This window comes from Grammomys surdaster, unplaced genomic scaffold (assembly GCF_004785775.1).
Source record: "Grammomys surdaster isolate TR1022 unplaced genomic scaffold, NIH_TR_1.0 352, whole genome shotgun sequence".
Classification (NCBI taxonomy): Eukaryota; Metazoa; Chordata; class Mammalia; order Rodentia; family Muridae; genus Grammomys; species Grammomys surdaster.
Genome location: NW_021604771.1, coordinates 593,043 through 612,732, shown reverse-complemented (window position 1 = coordinate 612,732; position 19,690 = coordinate 593,043). Strand labels below are relative to the sequence as shown.

Below are 19,690 nucleotides of genomic sequence, written 5' to 3'. Positions count from 1 at the left end.
TCCCAAATCTGTCCCCTCCCAGCTGCACTTACTTGCCTGGCTGGACAATTAAGAAGAGGCAGAAGGGTGTGCCCTCAGCCCTGTCCCCCAGACACCCAGGCCTGCCCCTTCTCAGAGCTGCCATCTCCATAAGCATCTGAGCACGTGGCCCTCTGGAGCCTGGCTGGCCGCCTCCCTCCAGTGTGGGTGTTTGCACTTGAACACCTCCCTTCTGCCTGCCCACCGCCCCCCTCCTCCAGCCTCAGCTGTGGCCAGCCCCCTCCCCCTCCTGTCCCCTGCTGCATCCCTGCAGCCTCTCTCCCTCCTGGCAGAGCCTTCAGCCCAGCCTGCTCCTAAGCTGTCCAGGGTGCCTCAGCAGCAGCTTCCCTCCCTCCCTTCCTCCCTGGCTGCCTCCTCCAGCCCTCTCCTTCCCTCCTTCCCCTTTCACCCCCATCCCCTGCCCTGGACTCTGCAAACATGAGGGGCTTGGCCTGCTTCCTTGGTGAGTAATCCATTTCCTGGGGGGGCGGCACCTCAGGGGCCTGGACCCTCACCTCTGACCCTTTAGCTTCTCCAGTTTAGGGACTCATACTTGAGGGAGCCTGTTCTGGTCCCTGGTGCTGTGTGATATCCTGACATCTGGCAAGCCCCTCTAATCCCTCAGGGACCCAGCCTTCTGCATGTCCTGCCTAGCAACTCAAGTGACCTGCCCTTTGTTGCCCTGGCATGGACTCTGTGGACCTATCACTCCCACCATTCAATCTGGTTCCCAGCCCTGTCTTCAAGGGTCAGGCATCTGGGGTCGTACCCACCCCAGGGACCTGTAACGTATCCCAGCCTCCACCCAAAGTCCATTCCAGCAATGGGGTTTCTGACTCAGAGGTATGAGGACTCTGTGTGTGAATGGATGCTTCCCACTGGACTGAAGCTGGGAGCCTGCACTGGGGAAAGGACCCCTCCCCTCTGACTTACCCTTCACTCTGTCCCCTCCAACCTCCTTTGCAGCAACGCTGGTGGGGATCCAAGCTCTAGGTAAGTGTCCTGGTTCAGCCCTTGGACTCACCCAAATGCAAGCCTCCCCTCTCTCTCCTGCTGGTCCCTGCTACCCCAATTCCACTCAGCTCCCCAGACAGTGCTGCTATCTAGCAGGGACATTGAGTTTTCTCTAGAGTTAGCTGCTTGCTGACCTATGGGAGAGAACCGACAGTGCTGTGGGGAGGAGTGGAAAGGCCATTTGACCCCCTGGGGCAGAAGGACTTGGGATGCCTGAATTCCCTGGTTAACACTGTCCTTCCACACAGCCCCCAGCATCTCTGAGACATTCCTTTCATTGTAACCAGGACTCTGGGACCAGGGTCCAGCCTCCAGGGTAGCTGGCTTCCTGATGGTAGCTTGTGAGACAGCCCCCCTGCCCTTGGGGTCACCATAGCCCCCAGCCAATGCTAGTCACAGCTTTTCCTTCACCCCTCAGAGCGACTCCGCCTGGCTGATGGCCCTCACGGCTGTGCAGGACGCCTGGAGGTCTGGTACAGTGGGCGCTGGGGCACCGTCTGTGATGACGGATGGGACCTTCGGGACGCTGCAGTGGCTTGCCGTGTGTTGGGCTGCGGAGGGGCGCTGGCCGCCCCTGGAGGTGCCTTCTTTGGGGAAGGCACTGGGCCTGTGTGGCTCAGTGAGCTGAACTGTCGGGGCAATGAGGGACAGCTGGGTATCTGTCCCCACCGGGGCTGGAAGGCCCATATCTGCTCTCACGAGGAGGATGCAGGCGTCGTCTGTGTAGGTAAAAAGATTCAAACTCTTCTTATGGTTATGGCCCCAGGAACCTCCAAGCCCTTAGTTCCTACAGATCTGAAATGTCTAGAAGCTAAGAGATAACCAATTCCAGATCCCATAAGGCCAGGTTCCCCCCTCCCTAGGACTCCCAGCTTATGATCACTTATTTCTGAGCCCCAGGGAATTCAGGCATCCCAGGTCCTTCTGCCCCAGGGGGTCAAACAGGCTTTCCACTCCTCCCCACATCACTGTCCTCATAACTTTGGTTCTCTCCCATAGGTCAGCGGGCAGCTAACTCTAGAGAAGATTCACTGTCCCCGCTGGATGGGGATCCATGGCTGCCACTGTCTGGGGAGCTGAGCCCAAGCTCAGAGGAGCCCCCTATAACTCATGGTGAGCACACAGGACTAGCTTCCCATCCTGCACCCTGGTTGGACTCAGCTATGGGGGAAGGTCATCATGGGGGACGTTTTCCCAGCCGTCTCCTTCATTACCCAGAAATCCTCCATCCAGAAATCTTTTTTTGTTTGTTTGTTTGTTTGTTTTTTTTGGCTTGGTTTTTCGAGACAGGGTTTCTCTGTGTAGTCCTGGTCACTCTGTAGACCAGGCTGGCCTCGAACTCAGAAATCCGCCTGCCTCTGCCTCCCAAGTGCTGGGACTAAAGGCGTGTGCCACCACCACCCGGCCACAGAAATCTTTCATACCCTCAAAAAAAAAATCCCTAGACAGACGCCAAGGAGTCGGGAAGGGTGACCAGCTCAGATCCTGACTTCCTGGTCACATGTCACTTTCCTAGCTCCCCAACCGCCAGCAAGCTCCCAGAATGGCCCCCGAAAGAAGAGCCCCCGGCCACCCAAGCAGGCAAAGTCCACCCGAGCCCCTGTACTGACAAATGGAGCTCCCCGCCAGGGTAAGACTCTAAATCTCCCTTGTCTTCCTGATCTTCTATGAGACCCTAGACCCGGCCAAACTGAAGATCCCAGACCTTCATTCAGCCCATGACCCTCCAAGGAGACCAGTATTCCCAGTGCCCTCCCTTCAGATCCAGTCAGGACTGGCTACACCCTCTTCTTGATCCTTCCTCTATGAGACTTAGGGGGATGGCAGTTCTCTTTTCTAAATTAGCCAGCTGGCAGACAACCCTCAATCTCTGCTCTTTCTGGGCCTCGGTTTCCCCAGGTGAACAAACTGGAAGCTGCCCTCTCCAAGCTGACAGCAGACATAGCCTTTTACAATCTCCCATCTTCCCTGTCTGTAACCCCCCAGAGCGGCTGCGTCTGGTCTCAGGTCCCCATGGATGTGCTGGCCGCCTGGAAGTCTGGCACGGTGGACGTTGGGGCACTGTCTGCGATGATGGATGGGACCTCCGAGACGCAGCAGTGGCTTGTAGGGAGCTGGGGTGTGGGGGAGCGCTGGCCGCACCTGGGGGTGCCAGATTCGGACCTGGTGAGGGACCCGTGTGGATGGACGACGTGGGGTGTGGAGGAGGAGAGGAAGCCCTCCGGGACTGTCCCCGAAGCCCCTGGGGCCGGAGCAACTGTGACCACACTGAGGATGCAGGGCTGGTCTGCACTGGTATGTGTGCACGTGAGGGCATGACAACCCGCTCCTCAGACTTCAGCTCCTCCCTCCCCCAGGAAGCCGTAAAAGGCCCGGCCTCAAGTCTGCCTCTGTACACATTCTCTGGGAGAGGCAGAGATGAGCTTAGCCTGCTGAGCCTCAGCTTTCTTGAGGGAGTAACTAGAAACTGGGACCAAGAGTTAGGGGCCATGGAAGGGCGCTTGGGGGCTTCCTCCTTCGTTCGCTCCTCTCCTTCTTCTCCCTCGCTCCCTTTCCCTCTTTCTTTCCCCCAGCATTCTTGTTCTCTGTCGGCATAAGGCGTAAGTCCGTACCTGTTCACTCATCCTGCTTCTTCACTGGTCTAACCCAGTATCCGCTCACAACCCTAGACTCCCACAGTGTTAATGTGGCCCTTGCACACCCACTCTGGTTTTCCTTCTTGGAATACGTAGCAGGCATGCATCCATCCTAACCTCTGGTCACCCTGACCTCTGTCCTCCTGTTTCAGGTCCTGCACCCAGGCTGCGTCTTGCTGATGGTCCCCACGGCTGTGCTGGCCGCCTGGAGGTTTGGCATGGTGGCCGCTGGGGGTCTGTGTGTGACGATGCCTGGGATCTTCGTGATGCTGCCGTGGCCTGCAGGGAGCTGGGCTGTGGGGGCGCCCTGGCTGCCCCAGGGGGTGCCTTCTTTGGAGAGGGGGCTGGACCCATCATCCTAGATGATCTCAGATGTCGGGGAAATGAGACAGCCTTGCGATTCTGCCCTGCGAGGCCCTGGGGTCAGCATGACTGTCACCATCGTGAGGATGCCGGAGCCGTGTGTGATGGTAAGGGCGTGTAGCATGAGTGATGTCAGTGGGGAAGGCTGGGGCAGTGTGTGTGTTGTTACTGGAATGGATGGGACAGAAGTGTTGTCCCAGCTCAGCCTTCACTTCCTGTGCAATTTCCCTCTTTCTCTATCTTATATTTTGATTCAAAACCTTATGCCAAGTTAAATAAGGGTGACTTGGTCTCCCTAAAGGGCACTGGATATTATTTGGTATTTGGTGGTCATAATAGGTGAGCCCTACTTCCTTGCACCTAGTAGAAGTCAATCTTGCCTTGCTAGGTGCCTCTGCTCTTTTTTTCTCACTTCCAAACTCCCTCCATCTCCTGCTTTCTCTACCCTCTTCTTTCTACCCACTTCTTGCTGCGGCTTAGGGATGGGGAAGCCTTGGGCCTGTGTAGGAGGCATCCCTGGAGGTGGTGCTAATGTCTTCTTTCCTGGCCCAGGCATGCCTCTTGGCAATGTGCAGCCTACAGTTCCCACAGTGGACAGCAACGGCACAACACCCAGGCTTCTGTCTACCTCAGTGGGTCAGATGCCAGGCCCAGCAGGCAGTTGGCCTCCTCCTGCTTCTGCTACTGCCCCTCCAGAGCCTGGGCCCGAAGCTGGTGAGTCCCTCTCTGCCCTGGCTGTGAGTCTGTCTCCATGAAACCTGCTTGCACAAAGCATGGTAGAAAAGAGGAGCCCCTGCTCAGGCCAGTACTTGACTTAATGTTCTGCTGATAGCCTAAGACCCAGAATTGTTTGCACGTGAGTTCCACCTTCTGTAGCCGGCCCTGACCTGGAGAGGAGGCCAGGCATGAAAGCCCACTCTCTATCGTCTGGGTTCTATGGTGGGACTGTCACAATGTCCTCTGGCTAGTCACTGACTGCTCTTCCAGAAGTCCTGAGTTCAATTCCCAGCAACCACATGATAGCTCCCGACCATCTGTAATGGGATCTGACAGTGTACTCATATTAGGAAAAAAAAAAAAAAGAATTGTTTGAGTCAGGCAGGGGTGGCATACACCTTTCATCCCAGCATTCTGGAGGCAAAAGCAGAGGCAAGCGGATCTCTGAGTTTAGGCAAGCTGGTCTACAGAGTGAGTTCCAGAAACTCAGTTGGTTAAATGCTTAGCTTGCAAGCACAAGGACCTGAGTTCAGAACCCCAGTGGCCAAATAAAAACACTAGGTGCAGCAGTGGATATGTCCAACTCCAGCACCGGGGAGAGAGAGATCCTTAGGGCCTGCTAGCCAGTCAGTCTAGCAAAATCAGTGAGCCCCAGGTTCAGTGAGAGACCCTGTCTCAAAAAAAATAAGGTAGAGAATGATGTTAACCTCTGACTTCTATCTACATGAATGCACACACACACACACACACTTTCACACAAACACAAGGAGTCCCTCAGGTCCAGAAAGATGGTCCAGTGGGTGAAGGTACTGGCTTCCAAGCCTGATGGCCTGAATTTCATCTCCAGGACTCACACTATACAATGGACAGCCCTAACTCTCAAATTTCTCCTCTGACACCCTTGTACATACACACATGCACACACACAAAAGTAAATAAATAAACGTAATATTTAAAAACTCTAAAAAAATAAAGTAACCTCCTTGGTGCAATGGGCATGGTATACTCCTGCAATTCCAGCAGTTGAAAGGCTGAGGCAGGAGGACTATGAATTTGAGGCCAGACTGGGCTGCATCGTGCGTTTCAAAGTGCATTGCACAGATCAATACCATCTTCTGTTTACCTGTTGATACACTAAGAAGCACCTTTGAGTTATTGTAACTAGTACAGCATTTACAGAAAGTGTATGTTAACACTTTCAAGTGTTTAAAATCATGTTTATCTTTGTGTGTGTATGCATGTGTCATGGTACACATAGGTCAGACTGTAGTGATACCCACTCTGTGCTCCTGACGGGTCACTTGCCTGCACCATTAGCTGCTGGCATCTTTATTTACCAATCAGAGCCAACTGGGGGCAGGGTCCCTCAGTGTCTTACGCACAGACACTTGTGTAAGCAGTTTGGGGGACAAAAATTAACATTATAACACAAGCAGCATTAGGCCAAACCCCCTTCATTTCCCCCCTTTTTGTCCAATTAAAAAGGCTCTTTTCTCTCAGACATAAATTGAGTACAACCATAACAATTATGTAAATTACAAAGTGTGATATACAGTCACATCCAGTTCATCATATCTGTCAATTAGATAAAGTATTCCACCATCTATCCTAACTTAAAGAGCTTACAATGTATAGCTGAATTATATTCTGATTTTAGCTTGCATTACCATCTGAAAACTATGCTTTCAAATCTAGATCATCTCTCTCAATGCTAAGCAACTTAAGTTTGATTATGAGAATATACCTAGTCTTCAACCCCATCAGAAATCTGAGAATGAAATAAATATAACATGATATATAGGAAGCACAAAAACATGGCTTCCAAAACTTAAAAAAACTGTGGAGACAGCTGCCTGCCTGGACGGCCCCTAATTTCTTATAATGTTGGAACATCTTGTCTTCAGCCTTCTGGCCCAGAACTATCTGACATACCTTGAAACAAAGCAGGAATAGGAAGGACTAGCTTACCCTGTCTTGGCAGAACTTGGCGGTCGACTATCCCACATCTGTTTGTCCTCTTTGGACAGTATTTTGTCTGCAGACGAATAGGGCAGTTTTTGTCCAGTGGCTACCTTGCCATTGCTGGAGCAACTCCATGTGGAGGTTTTGACACTCAGTTTCTTCTTTGATCCATGAAGAGCTTATTATCAGGAGCAGACATGTCTCTAGTCAAAATTTCTAATAATAATGAAGTGATTAAATGTTAACAGATGCTTTCAAGTTTTTAAAATTATGTTTATCCCCGTGCATGCATGCACATGTGCCATGGTACACGTAGGTCAGAGAACTCTTTTTCTGCCATGTGGATGTCCCAGAGATCAGGTTCTCAGGGTTGTCAGGCTTGAGGGCAGATGTCTTCACCCACTGAGCCATCTCACCAGCCCCCTTTCAATATATTTTGGGTGTATTCCTAAGAGTGGAATTTCTCTATTATATGGTAATTCTACATTTAGCTTTCTGAGGAGCCCCCCAGCTCTGCTTAGCTCTGTCCAGTGCAAAAGGGACCTTGATCAGTACCTGCTAACCAGACTGAAGGATTATGAGGAAAAGCATAGCTGAGGGAACTGATGGACATTTAGAAAGGAAGACAGGTAGATGCAGGCTCAGAGTGCTAGCTGGGTTCTTTGACCCTGACTCTTGGCTTTTTATTTCTATTCCAGGGTCACCCCAGTTGCGCCTGGTGGCTGGACCCAGCAGGTGCTCTGGTCGGCTGGAGGTATGGCATGATGGACGCTGGGGGACAGTGTGTGATGACAGCTGGGACTTGAGAGACTCCACTGTGGTCTGCCGGGAGCTGGGCTGTGGGGGCCCTCGGCAACCAGACCCTGCAGCAGGCCGCTTTGGCTGGGGTGCAGGCCCCATCTGGCTGGATGATGTAGGTTGTGTGGGGACGGAGGCTTCACTGTCAGAATGCCCTGCTGCTTCCTGGGGGAAACACAATTGCGCCCACAATGAGGATGTCGGGGTCACCTGCACTGGTGAGGACACGCTAGCCAGCCATTGGCTCTAGGAGGGCTTCCAAGGGGAAGGGATGGAGGCTAAGGGTGGCATTGTTAACTTGACTGAATACTGCAAGCCCCAGCTCTGTAGTGGGTATTTAGCTCACATGACTTTACTCAAATTGCCTACGTCTAGCCAAAGTGAGGGCTAATTCATATCAACTCTGGCAATGCATTGCCCCCTATTTATAGGGGTCTGGTTTCCAACTCCAGTGCTAGATTCTGAGCTAGGAGCTGGGTTCTCAGAATAGAATGAACATAGTATGGGTCTTTGAGAAGCTCACACCTTGTGGAGGGCAAGGGGAACACAGATAAGCCATTGCAAACCAGCGGGACAAGGTAGTGTTTGGGAGGTCTCTGAAACCACACTGACGTGCCTTCTGTTACTAAAGGACTCCCAGAAATGAGAGAGGCTCAGGGTTGTATTTCAGCATCGTGAAGATGCAGGTTAAGTACAGCCAAGTGAAAACACACGTGGAGTAGAGTTTAGGTGTGAAGTCCTGGTGGGGTGGTGTAGACAGTACTGGATTATCCTGGCAACATGTGTGACAACATGCAAGAAGAGCCATCCAGACATGCCAGCCTTGATGTCTATGGGTTTTATTTATTTGTTTATTTATTTATTTATTTATTTATTGGTAGGGGCTTGATTGACCACGTACATGGCTACTCAGAAGTCACATTGTCAGTATGGACTTAACATGATGCAAACCCCCACCTCCCACCCCAAACACATAGTTTCTTACTGCCCAGAACATTCCAAGGGCTTAGAGGTCATCTCCTTGGAGCCAGGGACAAAGTACCCAAGCTTGTCTTGGGCATGGTTCATCTTTGACTACCTAGGTGGCCTAACCAGAGAGGCAGAGTGTGGATATTGATGACTCAAAGGATGGAGTCATCAGCTCTGCCTCTGTGTCCTCTGGGAGCCATGGGAGGACGGGGAGAGGAAACCAGCCTGTAGGCTTCATGCCAGTCTTGAGAATAATGAGTATGAAAGAAATGGCAGAGGTAATAGAGCATGCCTGTAGTACCAGCACTTGGAAGGCCGAGGCAGGAGGATTCTTATGAATTTAAGGCTAACCTTGGCTATAGAAACCTTGTCATGGAAAAAAAAAACCCACAAAATAAACAGGGGCTATGTGGTTAAAAGTGCCGGTTGCTTTTGTAGGGGACTCAAAAGCTTTTGTAGGGGATTCCCAGCACCCACACGGCAGCTGTCTAATAATGCCACTTGGTGGGTGGGGGACTGATATGCTCTTCTGGCCTCTGCAGGCACTGAACACACATGGGGCACAGACATTCATGCAGGGAAAATATATCAGATAGAAATCAATCTTTAGTTTGTAGAAGGGGGAGGGGGCGGGGAAGGAAAGCCAGGCCTGGTGGGGCAGACCTATAACCCCAGTTACTTGAGATCATCACAAGTTCAAGGCCTGCCTGGGCAGCTTTGCTCCTGTCTCAAAGAGTAAGAACATAGGCAGGTGTTACATTAATCAGAAATGACGCCCTTAAGGCAGTGGTTCTCAACCTGTGGGTCGCGACCCCTTTAGGGGTTGGTTGAATGACCCTTTCACGGGGGTCATTTAAGATCATTGGACTAATCAGATATTTACACCGTGATTCATAACAGTAGTAATATTATAATTACAAAGTAACAATAAAAATAATTTTATGGTTGGGGATCAACACAACATGAGCTGCATTAAAGGGTCACAGGATTAGGACGGTTGAGAACCACTGCCTGAGGCTATGTGTTTGGGAGTGGAGTAGCTATCTTGAGTTGCCCTATTCCTTGACCTTAAAAAAAATACTGATTTTATTATTTTTAATCATGTGCATATGTTTGTTCGTGTGTCGCTCTTCCCCGCTGAACTGTCTCTCCAGTCCCTATTCCCAGCTTTTTGTGGAACCTGCATGCTAGCTTCCCAGAGTGGCTATTTTGCCTGCAAGTGGATCTATACACCATGTGCTTGTTTGGAACCCTTGGAGACCAGGAGAGGCCATCAAATTCTCTGAGACTGGAGTTACAGTCAGTTACGAGCCATTATGTGTGTGCTAAGAATCAAACCCAGCTCCTCTGGAAGAGCAGCCAGTGCTCTTAGCCATGGGTCCATCTCTTCAGTCCAACAGACTTCTATTGTCTTAACTGAAATGAGGGGAGAGGGTAGTGGGTTAGCGGGACAGGACATGATCTTCCTTCACGATCTTATTTCTCCTCCCTCCCCACCTCCTAGGGACCCCCGGCCTGGATACCATCTCAGACCCTTTCAGTTGGAGCTGGCTCCCTGGGCTGGGTAGAGATCAGGATGCCTGGCTCCCAGGAGAGCTGGCCACCAAGCCTTCTGCCAGTCTCACCTCCAGTGTGCTACAGAAAACCACAAAGGCTCCAGGGAAAGTGCCCAAGAGTACCAAGAAGTGGGTGACTAAAAATGCAAAGAGACCAACCACTCAGCCCCCTGGGATGCCAACCACTAAACGCTCCAGAGTCCCAGGCACCCCAACCTCCCTAAATCCAACCCCACATACCTCTGAGTTACCAAAGAGACTGACCGCCGAGGCTCCCCACAGACAGACCTCACATACCACTTTAAGGCTGACCCCTAAAGTCCCCTGGGAGTGGACCTCAGAGATGGTGGTACCACTGTCCACTCAAGCCCCACAAGAAGTGACCTCTGAGGCCACTACCACTCAAACCCCTCAGATCTCCTTGGAGCCATCTGGTGAGAACCCAGAAGGCTCTCTGGAATCATCCCAAGATCCAGCTGCCACCCCAACTGCTGGAGTCCCCGTGCCATCGGGTGAGTAGTAGTTAAAAGGGTGGGGACAGCGAGGCAGCCCTGTACCTCCTAACCTGAGGGCCTCCCACCACCCCCAGGTCCCTTCCGGGTTCGTCTGGCTGATGGGCCCAACAGGTGTGCTGGCCGGCTAGAGGTGTGGCATGCCGGACTCTGGGGGACAGTCTGTGATGACAGCTGGGACCTCCGGGATGCCACAGTGGCCTGCTGGGAACTGGGTTGCGGAAAGGTCCGGCCCCGAGTAGGCAAAACCCACTATGGCCCCGGCACTGGGCCCATCTGGTTGGATGACATGGGCTGTAAGGGAAGTGAGACGTCACTGAGTGACTGCCCCTCGGGGACATGGGGGAAGCACAACTGTGACCACGAAGAAGACGTGGTGCTCACCTGCACTGGTACCAGGGAACAGGGAGGGAGGCCGAGGGGGTGGAGTTAGAGTGGAACAGAACAGAGCAGGCAGCGAAGGGTTACTGCGAGAGACTGACAGAGAAGAGCAGCGCAGTGGCAACGACCTGAGGGGATGGAGTTAGGGTGGGACATAATGGCGGGCCAGGAGCAGGCCAGAGGGGGCTCAGCACCAGAACAGGAAAGGGTTACTTTGAGAGACTCTGGCAGGGAAGGGAAGCACAGTGTCAAGGACCTCAGCTAGCAGGAAGAAACATTCTACCTGTCTCTCCCCAGGCTACCCGGGTGATGACGATTATCCTTCTTGGACCTGGGACCCCACTTCCGGAGAGGACCTGACCAAAGGGACCACAGTGGCTGCGCGGCCTGGACATACACTTTCCTGGGCTACCACGACAAACCCTGAAGTTCTCTCTCCAGCAACACAGAGCCTTCCAGACACAGGTGAGGGGCTCGACCTGAGTGCATATGCCAAGGCACCGTGTTTTGAGATCAGAGGAAAAATGGTGGAATTCTCCATCTACAAGCACTTTTACCCACTGGGCCAAGACATCTGCCCTGTTTGGTTTTTTTGTTTGTTTGTTTTTGTTTGTTTGTTTGAGGTGATATATCACGTATCCCAGACTGGCCTTGAACTTGCTATGTAGCTGAGGTCTGCCTTGAACTGATCCTCCCACCCTCCCCTCCCAAGTGTTAGCATTACAAATATTTGCCACTGTGGTCAGCCATAAAGATCTAACAGCTAGCCTAGGCCTCCATGTCCTGGCAGGCTTGCCTAAATGTGTTCCACTCTTGAGCTTGACAGGAATCATCTACTCCAGAGTATGTGGAGACAGCATGTGGCTCTGAGCAATCAGAGGGCATCTGCTAGTACCAAGCCTACCAAGGCAACCAGGCAGTGGCTGTAACGCACCAGCCTGAGACTCTCAGTCCAGAGCATCTGTGGAAATGACCCAGAATCCTCAGCTCAGGGTTACTCTGTCAGCACGCGGTTCCACATTCAGCGGAGTTGTACCTGGTTTGGCAGTCCACACTATCCTGGTCAGGCTCTAGCTCAGACACAGACAGGACCCTCCTGGGGCTCAGATTCTAGCTCCTGCTGTTCCCAGCCCCACTCATGCGGGTCACACCCATGAGGGTCACTGCCTTACACAACAGCTATCTGTCCTTCTGCTTCTCCATGGCTTCTGTCTTGCTATGGTCTGTGTCCTTCCATCCCTGCTGCTAACCCGGGCATCTCCATCTATCCTGGCCTGAGCTGCCCCCTGCGTGTTCTCTGTCATCTCCCATCCGGCTCTGTTCCTATGGCTCTCAGGGGTGATCTTTCTCCTCCTGAACTCTGCTGCCTGTGACCTTTCCCTTTCTTACCAACTTCTTGACTTTATAACCTACTTTTTAAAACTCCATTTTGCTTTTCTCTTGGTGTCTTTCTCCCATTGGATTCGTTCCTACTCTCGCCTCCTCTCTAGTACACTGTTTTCCCCAGTGCAGTATCTCTTGTTTTTTTCCTCAGTTTTTTATAAAGTTCTATACTCCTTCCACTCCTTTTAAATTTTTTAATTTATTATTTTATGGGCATGTCTGTGTACCATGTGTATACAGTTCCGACACAGGCCAGAAGAGGGCACCAGAGCTCCTGGAACTGGAGTTACAGACAGGCGTGAGCTGTCGTATGGGTGCAGAGAATTGAACCTGGCTCCTCAGGGAGAATGGCCTGACCTGTCTGTCCAGCCCCCGGATGTTCAAGTCACCATCTCACCCTATCTCTCACTAGTTTGCTTTTCTTTTTTTCTTTCATTGCCCCAGCTGGCCTGGAACTCCTGTTCTCCCCTGCCTCCACCTCCCCAGCCCTAGGGTCGCTGGACATGTAGCACCTTGCCCACCACTCACCTTATTTCACATGACTTCCTCTTTTCTTGCCTCCCTGGGGTTCCCCTTAATTGTCTTTTTCAGACCCTCTTCTTTTATCTCCTCCCTTCTGTAGCTCTCTCCTTTTTCTTTGTTTCATTGATTGTTTGTGTATGTGTGTGCATCCTGTGCTCAGGGCCATATGCCATGGTGTGTGTGCATGTACTAGCCCATATTTGTGTGTGCATGCACACGTGAGAGTGTGCACAAGTGCATGCATGTGTGTGTGCTCATGCATATGTGTGTGTATGTGCTTGTGTGTGGGGCCCGCATGCATAAGCTCATATGTATGTGTGTACACACACACGCATGGATACGTGTGTGTGTGTGTGTGTATCTGTGTGTGTCAGAAGACAACTTGCACAACTTGCAGGAGTCAGTCCTCTCCTCCTACCATGTGGGTTCCAGGTATACAACTAGAATTGTCAGTCTGGGTACTGACCCATCTCACCTGCCCTGCCTCTAATTTATTACTCCAGCCACATGTCATCCATGTCTATCTTTCCTCTTTCTCTTCTTTCTCCTTTTCTCTCCTTCCCTTTCCTCCCTTATTCTTCTCTGCCCCTCCCCCTTTTGATATATTCTTTTATATAGTTCAGGCTGGGCTTCTCTATGTACCAGAGGCTGGCCTTGATCCCCTGACGACACCTACCAAGTGCTAGGATTACAGGCACGGGGTACCACACATACCCCAACTTCTTTTCAGTCAGCTACTGGCATGTTCTGAACCACGATTTCTGGTTTTTTTTTCTTCTCCTACCTTCAGTCCTTTCTCTCGTTCTCTCTCCCTGTGTCTCCTGGCCCTCATTTCAGTGAGAGAGGTTAATACTATTTCTGCCCTACAGGCTGCCTTTCACACACTGTTTCTCTGTCTTCTCCCTCACTTCACTTTCTCTGTTTACACTCTTGACTGTGAATGCTTACTGCCTCTCTCCATGTGTCCCTCTGCCTGTCGCTGATTAGAGAATCAGCTTGTGTCCTTTCTGGAACCCAGCATGCACAGTCAGGCCTGCCTAGGTAGGTACCTGCTCTTCTGCCTAGCACCTACGTACATCACACGGGTGCTCCACATTTTGATTGGTCACCAGAATATCCGCTCTCCACCTGTAGAATTGAACTAGGGAGTAGGCTTCAGGAACTTGTAACTTGGACCTGGGAGTATCTCTTGCTGGTATTAAGGTTGGTCATTAGAATGCTGGAACCAGAAATGATCTTTTAGAGACCCTATTCCTTGTTCAGGTACAGCCGGATTACCAGAATTTACGTTCTGCAAAATCAGGGCGGCGTCTCTGTCCCGCTGCGCCCCCTTGTGGTGGAATTGATCGCACGGCAAGGCACTGCCCGCTGCAGAGACAGCTAGCCCCTGAGGCAGGGGGACCCCTTCCAGTGGGAGGGGGAGGGGGATAAATCAGAAGTACAAACCGTGTAAGCAGACTCTCGGGACAGTTCTATGTAGCAAGAGTTAGAAGAAGATATGGGGTGTATGGTAGGATGAGACTGTTTCAAACAGTTTACATGTGTCTCATGTATATATGTGTGTGGTATGTATGTAAGTATAAATGAATTATGTAAATGCTTGTGTATGTCTCTGCAGTGTGTGGACAGTGTGTGTGGAGGCCAGAGGACAGCTTCTGGTGCTGTTCCCCAGGCATTATCTAAACCTTGTTTTTGTGAGGCAGTGGCCTGGAGCCCAACATCGAGGCTAAGCTGGTGGCGCACACACCTGGGAGGTCCTCCTGTCTCTGTCTCCCTCACATGGGGATTACAAGAGGAGCCTGCATATCCAGCCTTATATTTACTTTAAATGTGAGCTCTGGGGCTCACACTCTGTTCGTGTTTGCAAAACAAGTACTTTACAAACTGAGCTATCTTCCGGGTCTCATTTGTTTGCTGTTGAGACTGTCTTATGTCCTAGCCTAAGCTAGCTTGGAAGTCACTGTGTAGTTCAGGCAAGCCTTGAACTCTCAGTAGTAGGATTAGAGGCATGCGTCACCATGCCAACCTAACGCCATTCACTCATTACACTGGTGTGATGTGTGCTGCCATTCAAAGCACAAGCCTGGGCCCTGACTCACTCAGCTGACTAGACTCCACTGGGACTGGAGCGAGTTGTGTGACTGCATGTCCCAATCTGATGTACAGAATGCCCGTGTAGTGTCCTAGAACAGAAAACATGGTTGGTAGAATGCTTTATTAAAACAACCCATGGGTTCAAGATCGCAAGCTTGTATGATTATTATAGTAGAGAAATCAAGAAAAGCCTCCCAGAATGTAATATTATCCACCAGCAGAGGACAGCAGGAAGAGAACTGGTTGTTAATTACTTCGTCTGTGTGTGTGTGTGTGTGTGTATGTGTGTGTGTGTGCGCGCGCGCGCTGTGGCACACATGTGGAGGTCAGAGGGCAGCTTCGAGGAGTTGGGTTTTCTACCTCCACCATGTGGGCTTTGGCACAGTGTCACTCAGGTCATCAGGATACTCAGCGGCCAACTTTACTCACTGGCCCCAGGAAGGGAATCCTCAAGTGACCAAGGGCATGTGGGAGAAAATGTGCATACTCACATGGTTAGGATTTTTTTTTTAAGGACTTATTTTATGGTTCAGTTGTGGTGGTGCATACCCTTAATCCCAGCACTTTGGAGGCAGAGTAGGTGGATCTCTGTGAATTTGAAACTAACCTGGTCTACATAGCAAGATCCAGAATGGCCAAGCTACACACATGGACATACAGACACAGACACACAGACACAGACACACACACACACACACACACAGTGTGTGCAATGAGACCAGAAGAGGACATCCGTTACAACTGTTACAGGCAGTTGTAAGCTGCCTGAAGTGTGTGTTGGGAACCCAGTATATGCTTTTAACCACTAAGCCACCTCTCCCGCCCCAGCAAGGGTGGGGTTTAAGCTCTAAGAAGTTGCTTCCGTGGGTCTCGCTGGCTGTTAGAACATCACCACAGATCTAGTGGCCTAAACAGCACAAGCTCATGTTCTTGATCTTCTTAGGTCAGACTGCATGGGTCTCACCAGCCTAAGATCAGGATATTGGCAGGATTGATCCCTAGGGAGAATCCGCCCTCTTGACGTTTCCAGCTACGGCCCCTGGCCCCTTCCTTCTTCAAAGTCAGGGGTGTTGCCGTTCTCTGGGCTTAATTATGTCTTTATTCTTTTTTCCTTCGATTTAGCCTGGAAAGGTTTGTGTATTCTAAGTATTTATGAGACTCAGGAATCTTTTTTTTCTTTTTATCAATTATTTATTGTCACCTATTTATTTATTTTAAATATATTATGTTTGTGCATGTGTGTATGTGCATGCTACGGCTTTAAAAAGGCTATTTGGGACAGCATGATAGTTCAGTAGGTAAGGTACTTGTTGACAAACCTGACAAGTGTTGTTAAAGCACACATGGTGGAAGGCATGTGTGTGCATTTGCATACACACATGAACAAATAAATACATGTGGTTTTAAACTGTAAACGGAGATTGGAATTCAAGGCCAGCATCAGTTCGAGGTCAGCCTGAGCTACCTGAGACTGTGTCAAAAAAGACTGCTTTGAATGGAAGCATGCATGCACTTGCTTTATGAGCTAATGTTTTCAGCTTCTGCTCTTACTAGCCGGGAGCCTCCTGACTGGTGGCCACGGCGACATAGGTTGTAGAAGGGGCTGGGTGATGGATCAGCTGTGGCGATGAGCTCACAGGACAAAGTGGAAGGGAGGACTCAAGTCTCTTCCTCCCACATCTGCAGGTGACCAGGGCAGTTCTGAGCTCTCCTGGACACGGGCTACACCTCCAGGAAGGGGTCTGTCCAAAGGGACCCCCACCACAACCAAACCTGGGTCCTCGGTTACCACTAGCACCAGCAAGAGTCCAGGCCACCCCTTTCCAGCTCCAAGGGCCCGTGAAGACACAGGTGAGGTGTGGACAAAGAGGAGGCCTGGGGGGGTATGTGTTATGGGGTTCAGAGATGGGCTTCAAGTTCCTAGGGGTAACCTACTTCTTACTTCAAAGACCAAGCAAAGCAATCGCCTCAAACTCACAGACACTCTCGCCTCTGCCTCTGAAATGCTGGGATTAAAAGCATGGACTACCACGTCCGACTAGCTCACTTCTTTTCATTCAGTTTAGAACCCCAGCCCACGAGATAGATAAGGTTGTTCTTCCCTCTCTAATAAAATCTCTCTGTAAACACATGCATAGACATGTACAGACCCGTGTCCCCTGGGTGATTTCAAACCCTGTCAAGTTGAAAGTGAATGTTAATTGTCACATAGAGTCTCACTGTGGGTGTTTCCTCGGAATCTTCTCGCATCCCACAGCGTGTCCACCTTTCTGGTCCCCTCCACTCTCCAGCCGGAATTCCTCCGTACTTGTATTCATGTATGTTCCCCTCATAGGCCACCAGGTGGCGGCAGGAACCTCACAGGAGGCTAGGAGGAGGGGCACTAGGGCCTGGTGAAGTCTGCCGGTGACCCATGATGTCACGAAGATCTTTGCTTTCCCATTGGTCATTTCCTCAAAGGCCTTTACTGGACAAGGCGGATAGGGCAGACTGACCTCTGACTGATCTGCCCCTCTTTTCTCCAACTCCAGGTTCACCAAGAAAGCCAAAACCTGAGCGCCGGCCGCTGCGGCCCACCTCAGCCAGGACAGCACGCACCACCTCATCCCCTGCTTCCTCCACCTCACCAGAGCCTTCTGGCTCACGGCAGACCTCTGGCTCCTGGCCACAACTCATCCCAGACTCGGCTTCAAAGCAGGAGGGGACATCTAGCCCTCCCAAAACATCGCCACCCACCCCAGGACTTCCCTCCCCAACAAACTTTGCTGTGTCCACTCCCGATGCCACTTTGCTTCCAACGCATACCCCAGAACTTCCAGGCAGCCCAGCACCCACCTCCCCTGAAGGGCTAACCTCTGACTCCTCCATGCTCTCAGAAATGAGCAGCAGCCTTTCTCCTACCTCAGAGCTGACCCCAGGATCTGACACAACACCAGACCTGGGCACTGCACCCAAAATAATCCCAGAAGGTTCTGACTCCTTAGACCTCCCCATGAGCCCCAGGACCCCCACACAGCCATTCACAGCCTCTCACCACACCAGCATCCCTCCTCCCACCACTACCCCTCATCCTAGCACCCCCTCTTACTCCACCAGCACCCCTCACCCCACCACCATCCCTCTACTCAACACGACTTCCTACCCCACCATGGCCCCTCAGCCGACCACAAAGGCTCAGCGTCCCAGGAGCCCTGACCCCACCACAAGTCCTCACCCTCCCACCAACACTCACCCTTCCTCGACCCCTGCCGCCCCTACGGAGTCCCTCGCAGCCTCTCCAGAGACAACATTTTCCTCTCCCACTGTACAACCGAGGGTCAAGCTTAGGCCACAACCCGAGCTGACCTCTGTGGGAGCCCCGCCCACAGGCACATCCCAGCCGCAGAACCTAGAGCCCTCTCCAGCCCCAAGCACAGACCCATTATCCACAGAGGTCTTCAAACCACCCGAAAGCCAGACCTTCCACTCAGCTTCAGATCCCATGGTGACTCCTGACCTTCCCATCTCCTCTGTGGCCTACCCATCTGACCAACCTCCTCCAGAACACCTCACTCAAGGGCCAACCCCTAATCACAGCCCAGGTCCCTTTGGGCCATGTGTGTCCCCAGTACCACCTGTAAGGGTCATGGCTTGTGAGCCACCTGCCTTGGTGGAGCTTGTGACTGCGGTGAGGGAGGTGGGTGACCACCTGCAGAGGCTGACCCGGGTCCTGGAGCAGGACCGGCAGGAGCGCCAAGTCCTGGGGCTGGGCCTTGTCCAGTTGGTAGAGGCTGCCCAGGGGTTGGGGCAGCTGAGTGAGACTGTAAAGAGGCTAGCAGAGGTGGCCTGGCCCCCCAGCACACCTGTGCCCACGGCCACCACCACAGAGGAGGAGGACAGGCCCCTGAGGGGAGATGTGTGACCCATTCTGAAATTTGTGGTGCTTAAAATACCCTCAAACAAACAAAAGCCAAAGTCTCCACAATCAAAGTGTGGGTGCTGTTACTGGGGAGCAGGGGGCTCTGGAGGGACAGAGTCACAAAGCTGACCCTAACTCATGGCTGCCGCCTGTGATAGAGATGGTGGTGACGCTGACCATGACGATGGTGATGGTGGTCGTGGTGAGGCAATGGTGGTTGACGGTCGTGTGCTCATGGTGTTGCTGGTGATGGCAATGGCGGGGTGACGGTGGTGTCGACAGGGATAATGGTGAGTGACAGGACGGGGCTTAGGATGAAGGTCGTGGTGATGAATGCATCGAGTGTGACGGCAGTAGCGATGATGTCATGACGGCATGATGGAGTGATGGCGGTGACGCAGAGGTGATGTTGGTAATGGCGGAGACATGATGACACTGACATGCTAGCAGTGCTGGCGCTAATGTCGGCCATGCTAGTGGTGATCATTATGACAGTCCTGACACTGATGAATCTGTGGAGGCAGGACGCTGTCTTAGCCACGGTATGCCAAGCTTTAAGGACACAGCACACAGTTCATAAGTCTGAATGGGCGGGATAGCATCACCATCACAGGGACGAGCACTTATGGGGTGTGTCTGTATCAGACTTTGTTTGCAGGTTCTCGCCCTTCCTAATGCTGCGACCCCTTAATACAGTTCCTCATGTTGCGGTGACTCCCCCAACCACACATTTATTTTTGTTGGTATTCATAGCAGTAATTTTGCTGCTGTTACGAATCGTACTATAAACCCCTGGTGGGCAGGATGGTCTTAGGTGACCCCTGTGAAAGGCGACCCACAGGTTGAGGACCGCTGGTTTAGAGGCTC

At 51.8% G+C, this 19,690-nt stretch overlaps 1 protein-coding gene across 1 annotated transcript; it reads left to right on the top strand.

Moving 5' to 3' along the window:
• The first annotated feature begins 456 nt into the window (after positions 1-456).
• Ssc5d (scavenger receptor cysteine rich family member with 5 domains) lies at positions 457-18,911 on the top strand. Its single transcript, XM_028779446.1, has 14 exons — positions 457-481; positions 985-1,011; positions 1,451-1,759; positions 2,032-2,145; positions 2,549-2,662; positions 3,019-3,327; positions 3,821-4,138; positions 4,584-4,745; positions 7,409-7,726; positions 9,982-10,545; positions 10,623-10,937; positions 11,224-11,391; positions 16,612-16,776; positions 17,457-18,911. The coding sequence occupies exons 1-14, from the start codon at positions 457-459 to the stop codon at positions 18,824-18,826; spliced, it is 4,278 nt and encodes a 1,425-aa protein (XP_028635279.1). The 3' UTR covers positions 18,827-18,911.
• The last annotated feature ends 779 nt before the right edge of the window (positions 18,912-19,690 follow it).

Bases quoted from the DNA above. Each gene is read 5' to 3' on its own strand.
- Ssc5d (XM_028779446.1), top strand. From the start codon at position 457: ATGAGGGGCTTGGCCTGCTTCCTTG. The intron at 7,727-9,981 runs GTGAGGACACGC...CCCACCTCCTAG, and splicing joins TGTCGGGGTCACCTGCACTG to GGACCCCCGGCCTGGATACC. The intron at 10,546-10,622 runs GTGAGTAGTAGT...CACCACCCCCAG, and splicing joins TGGAGTCCCCGTGCCATCGG to GTCCCTTCCGGGTTCGTCTG.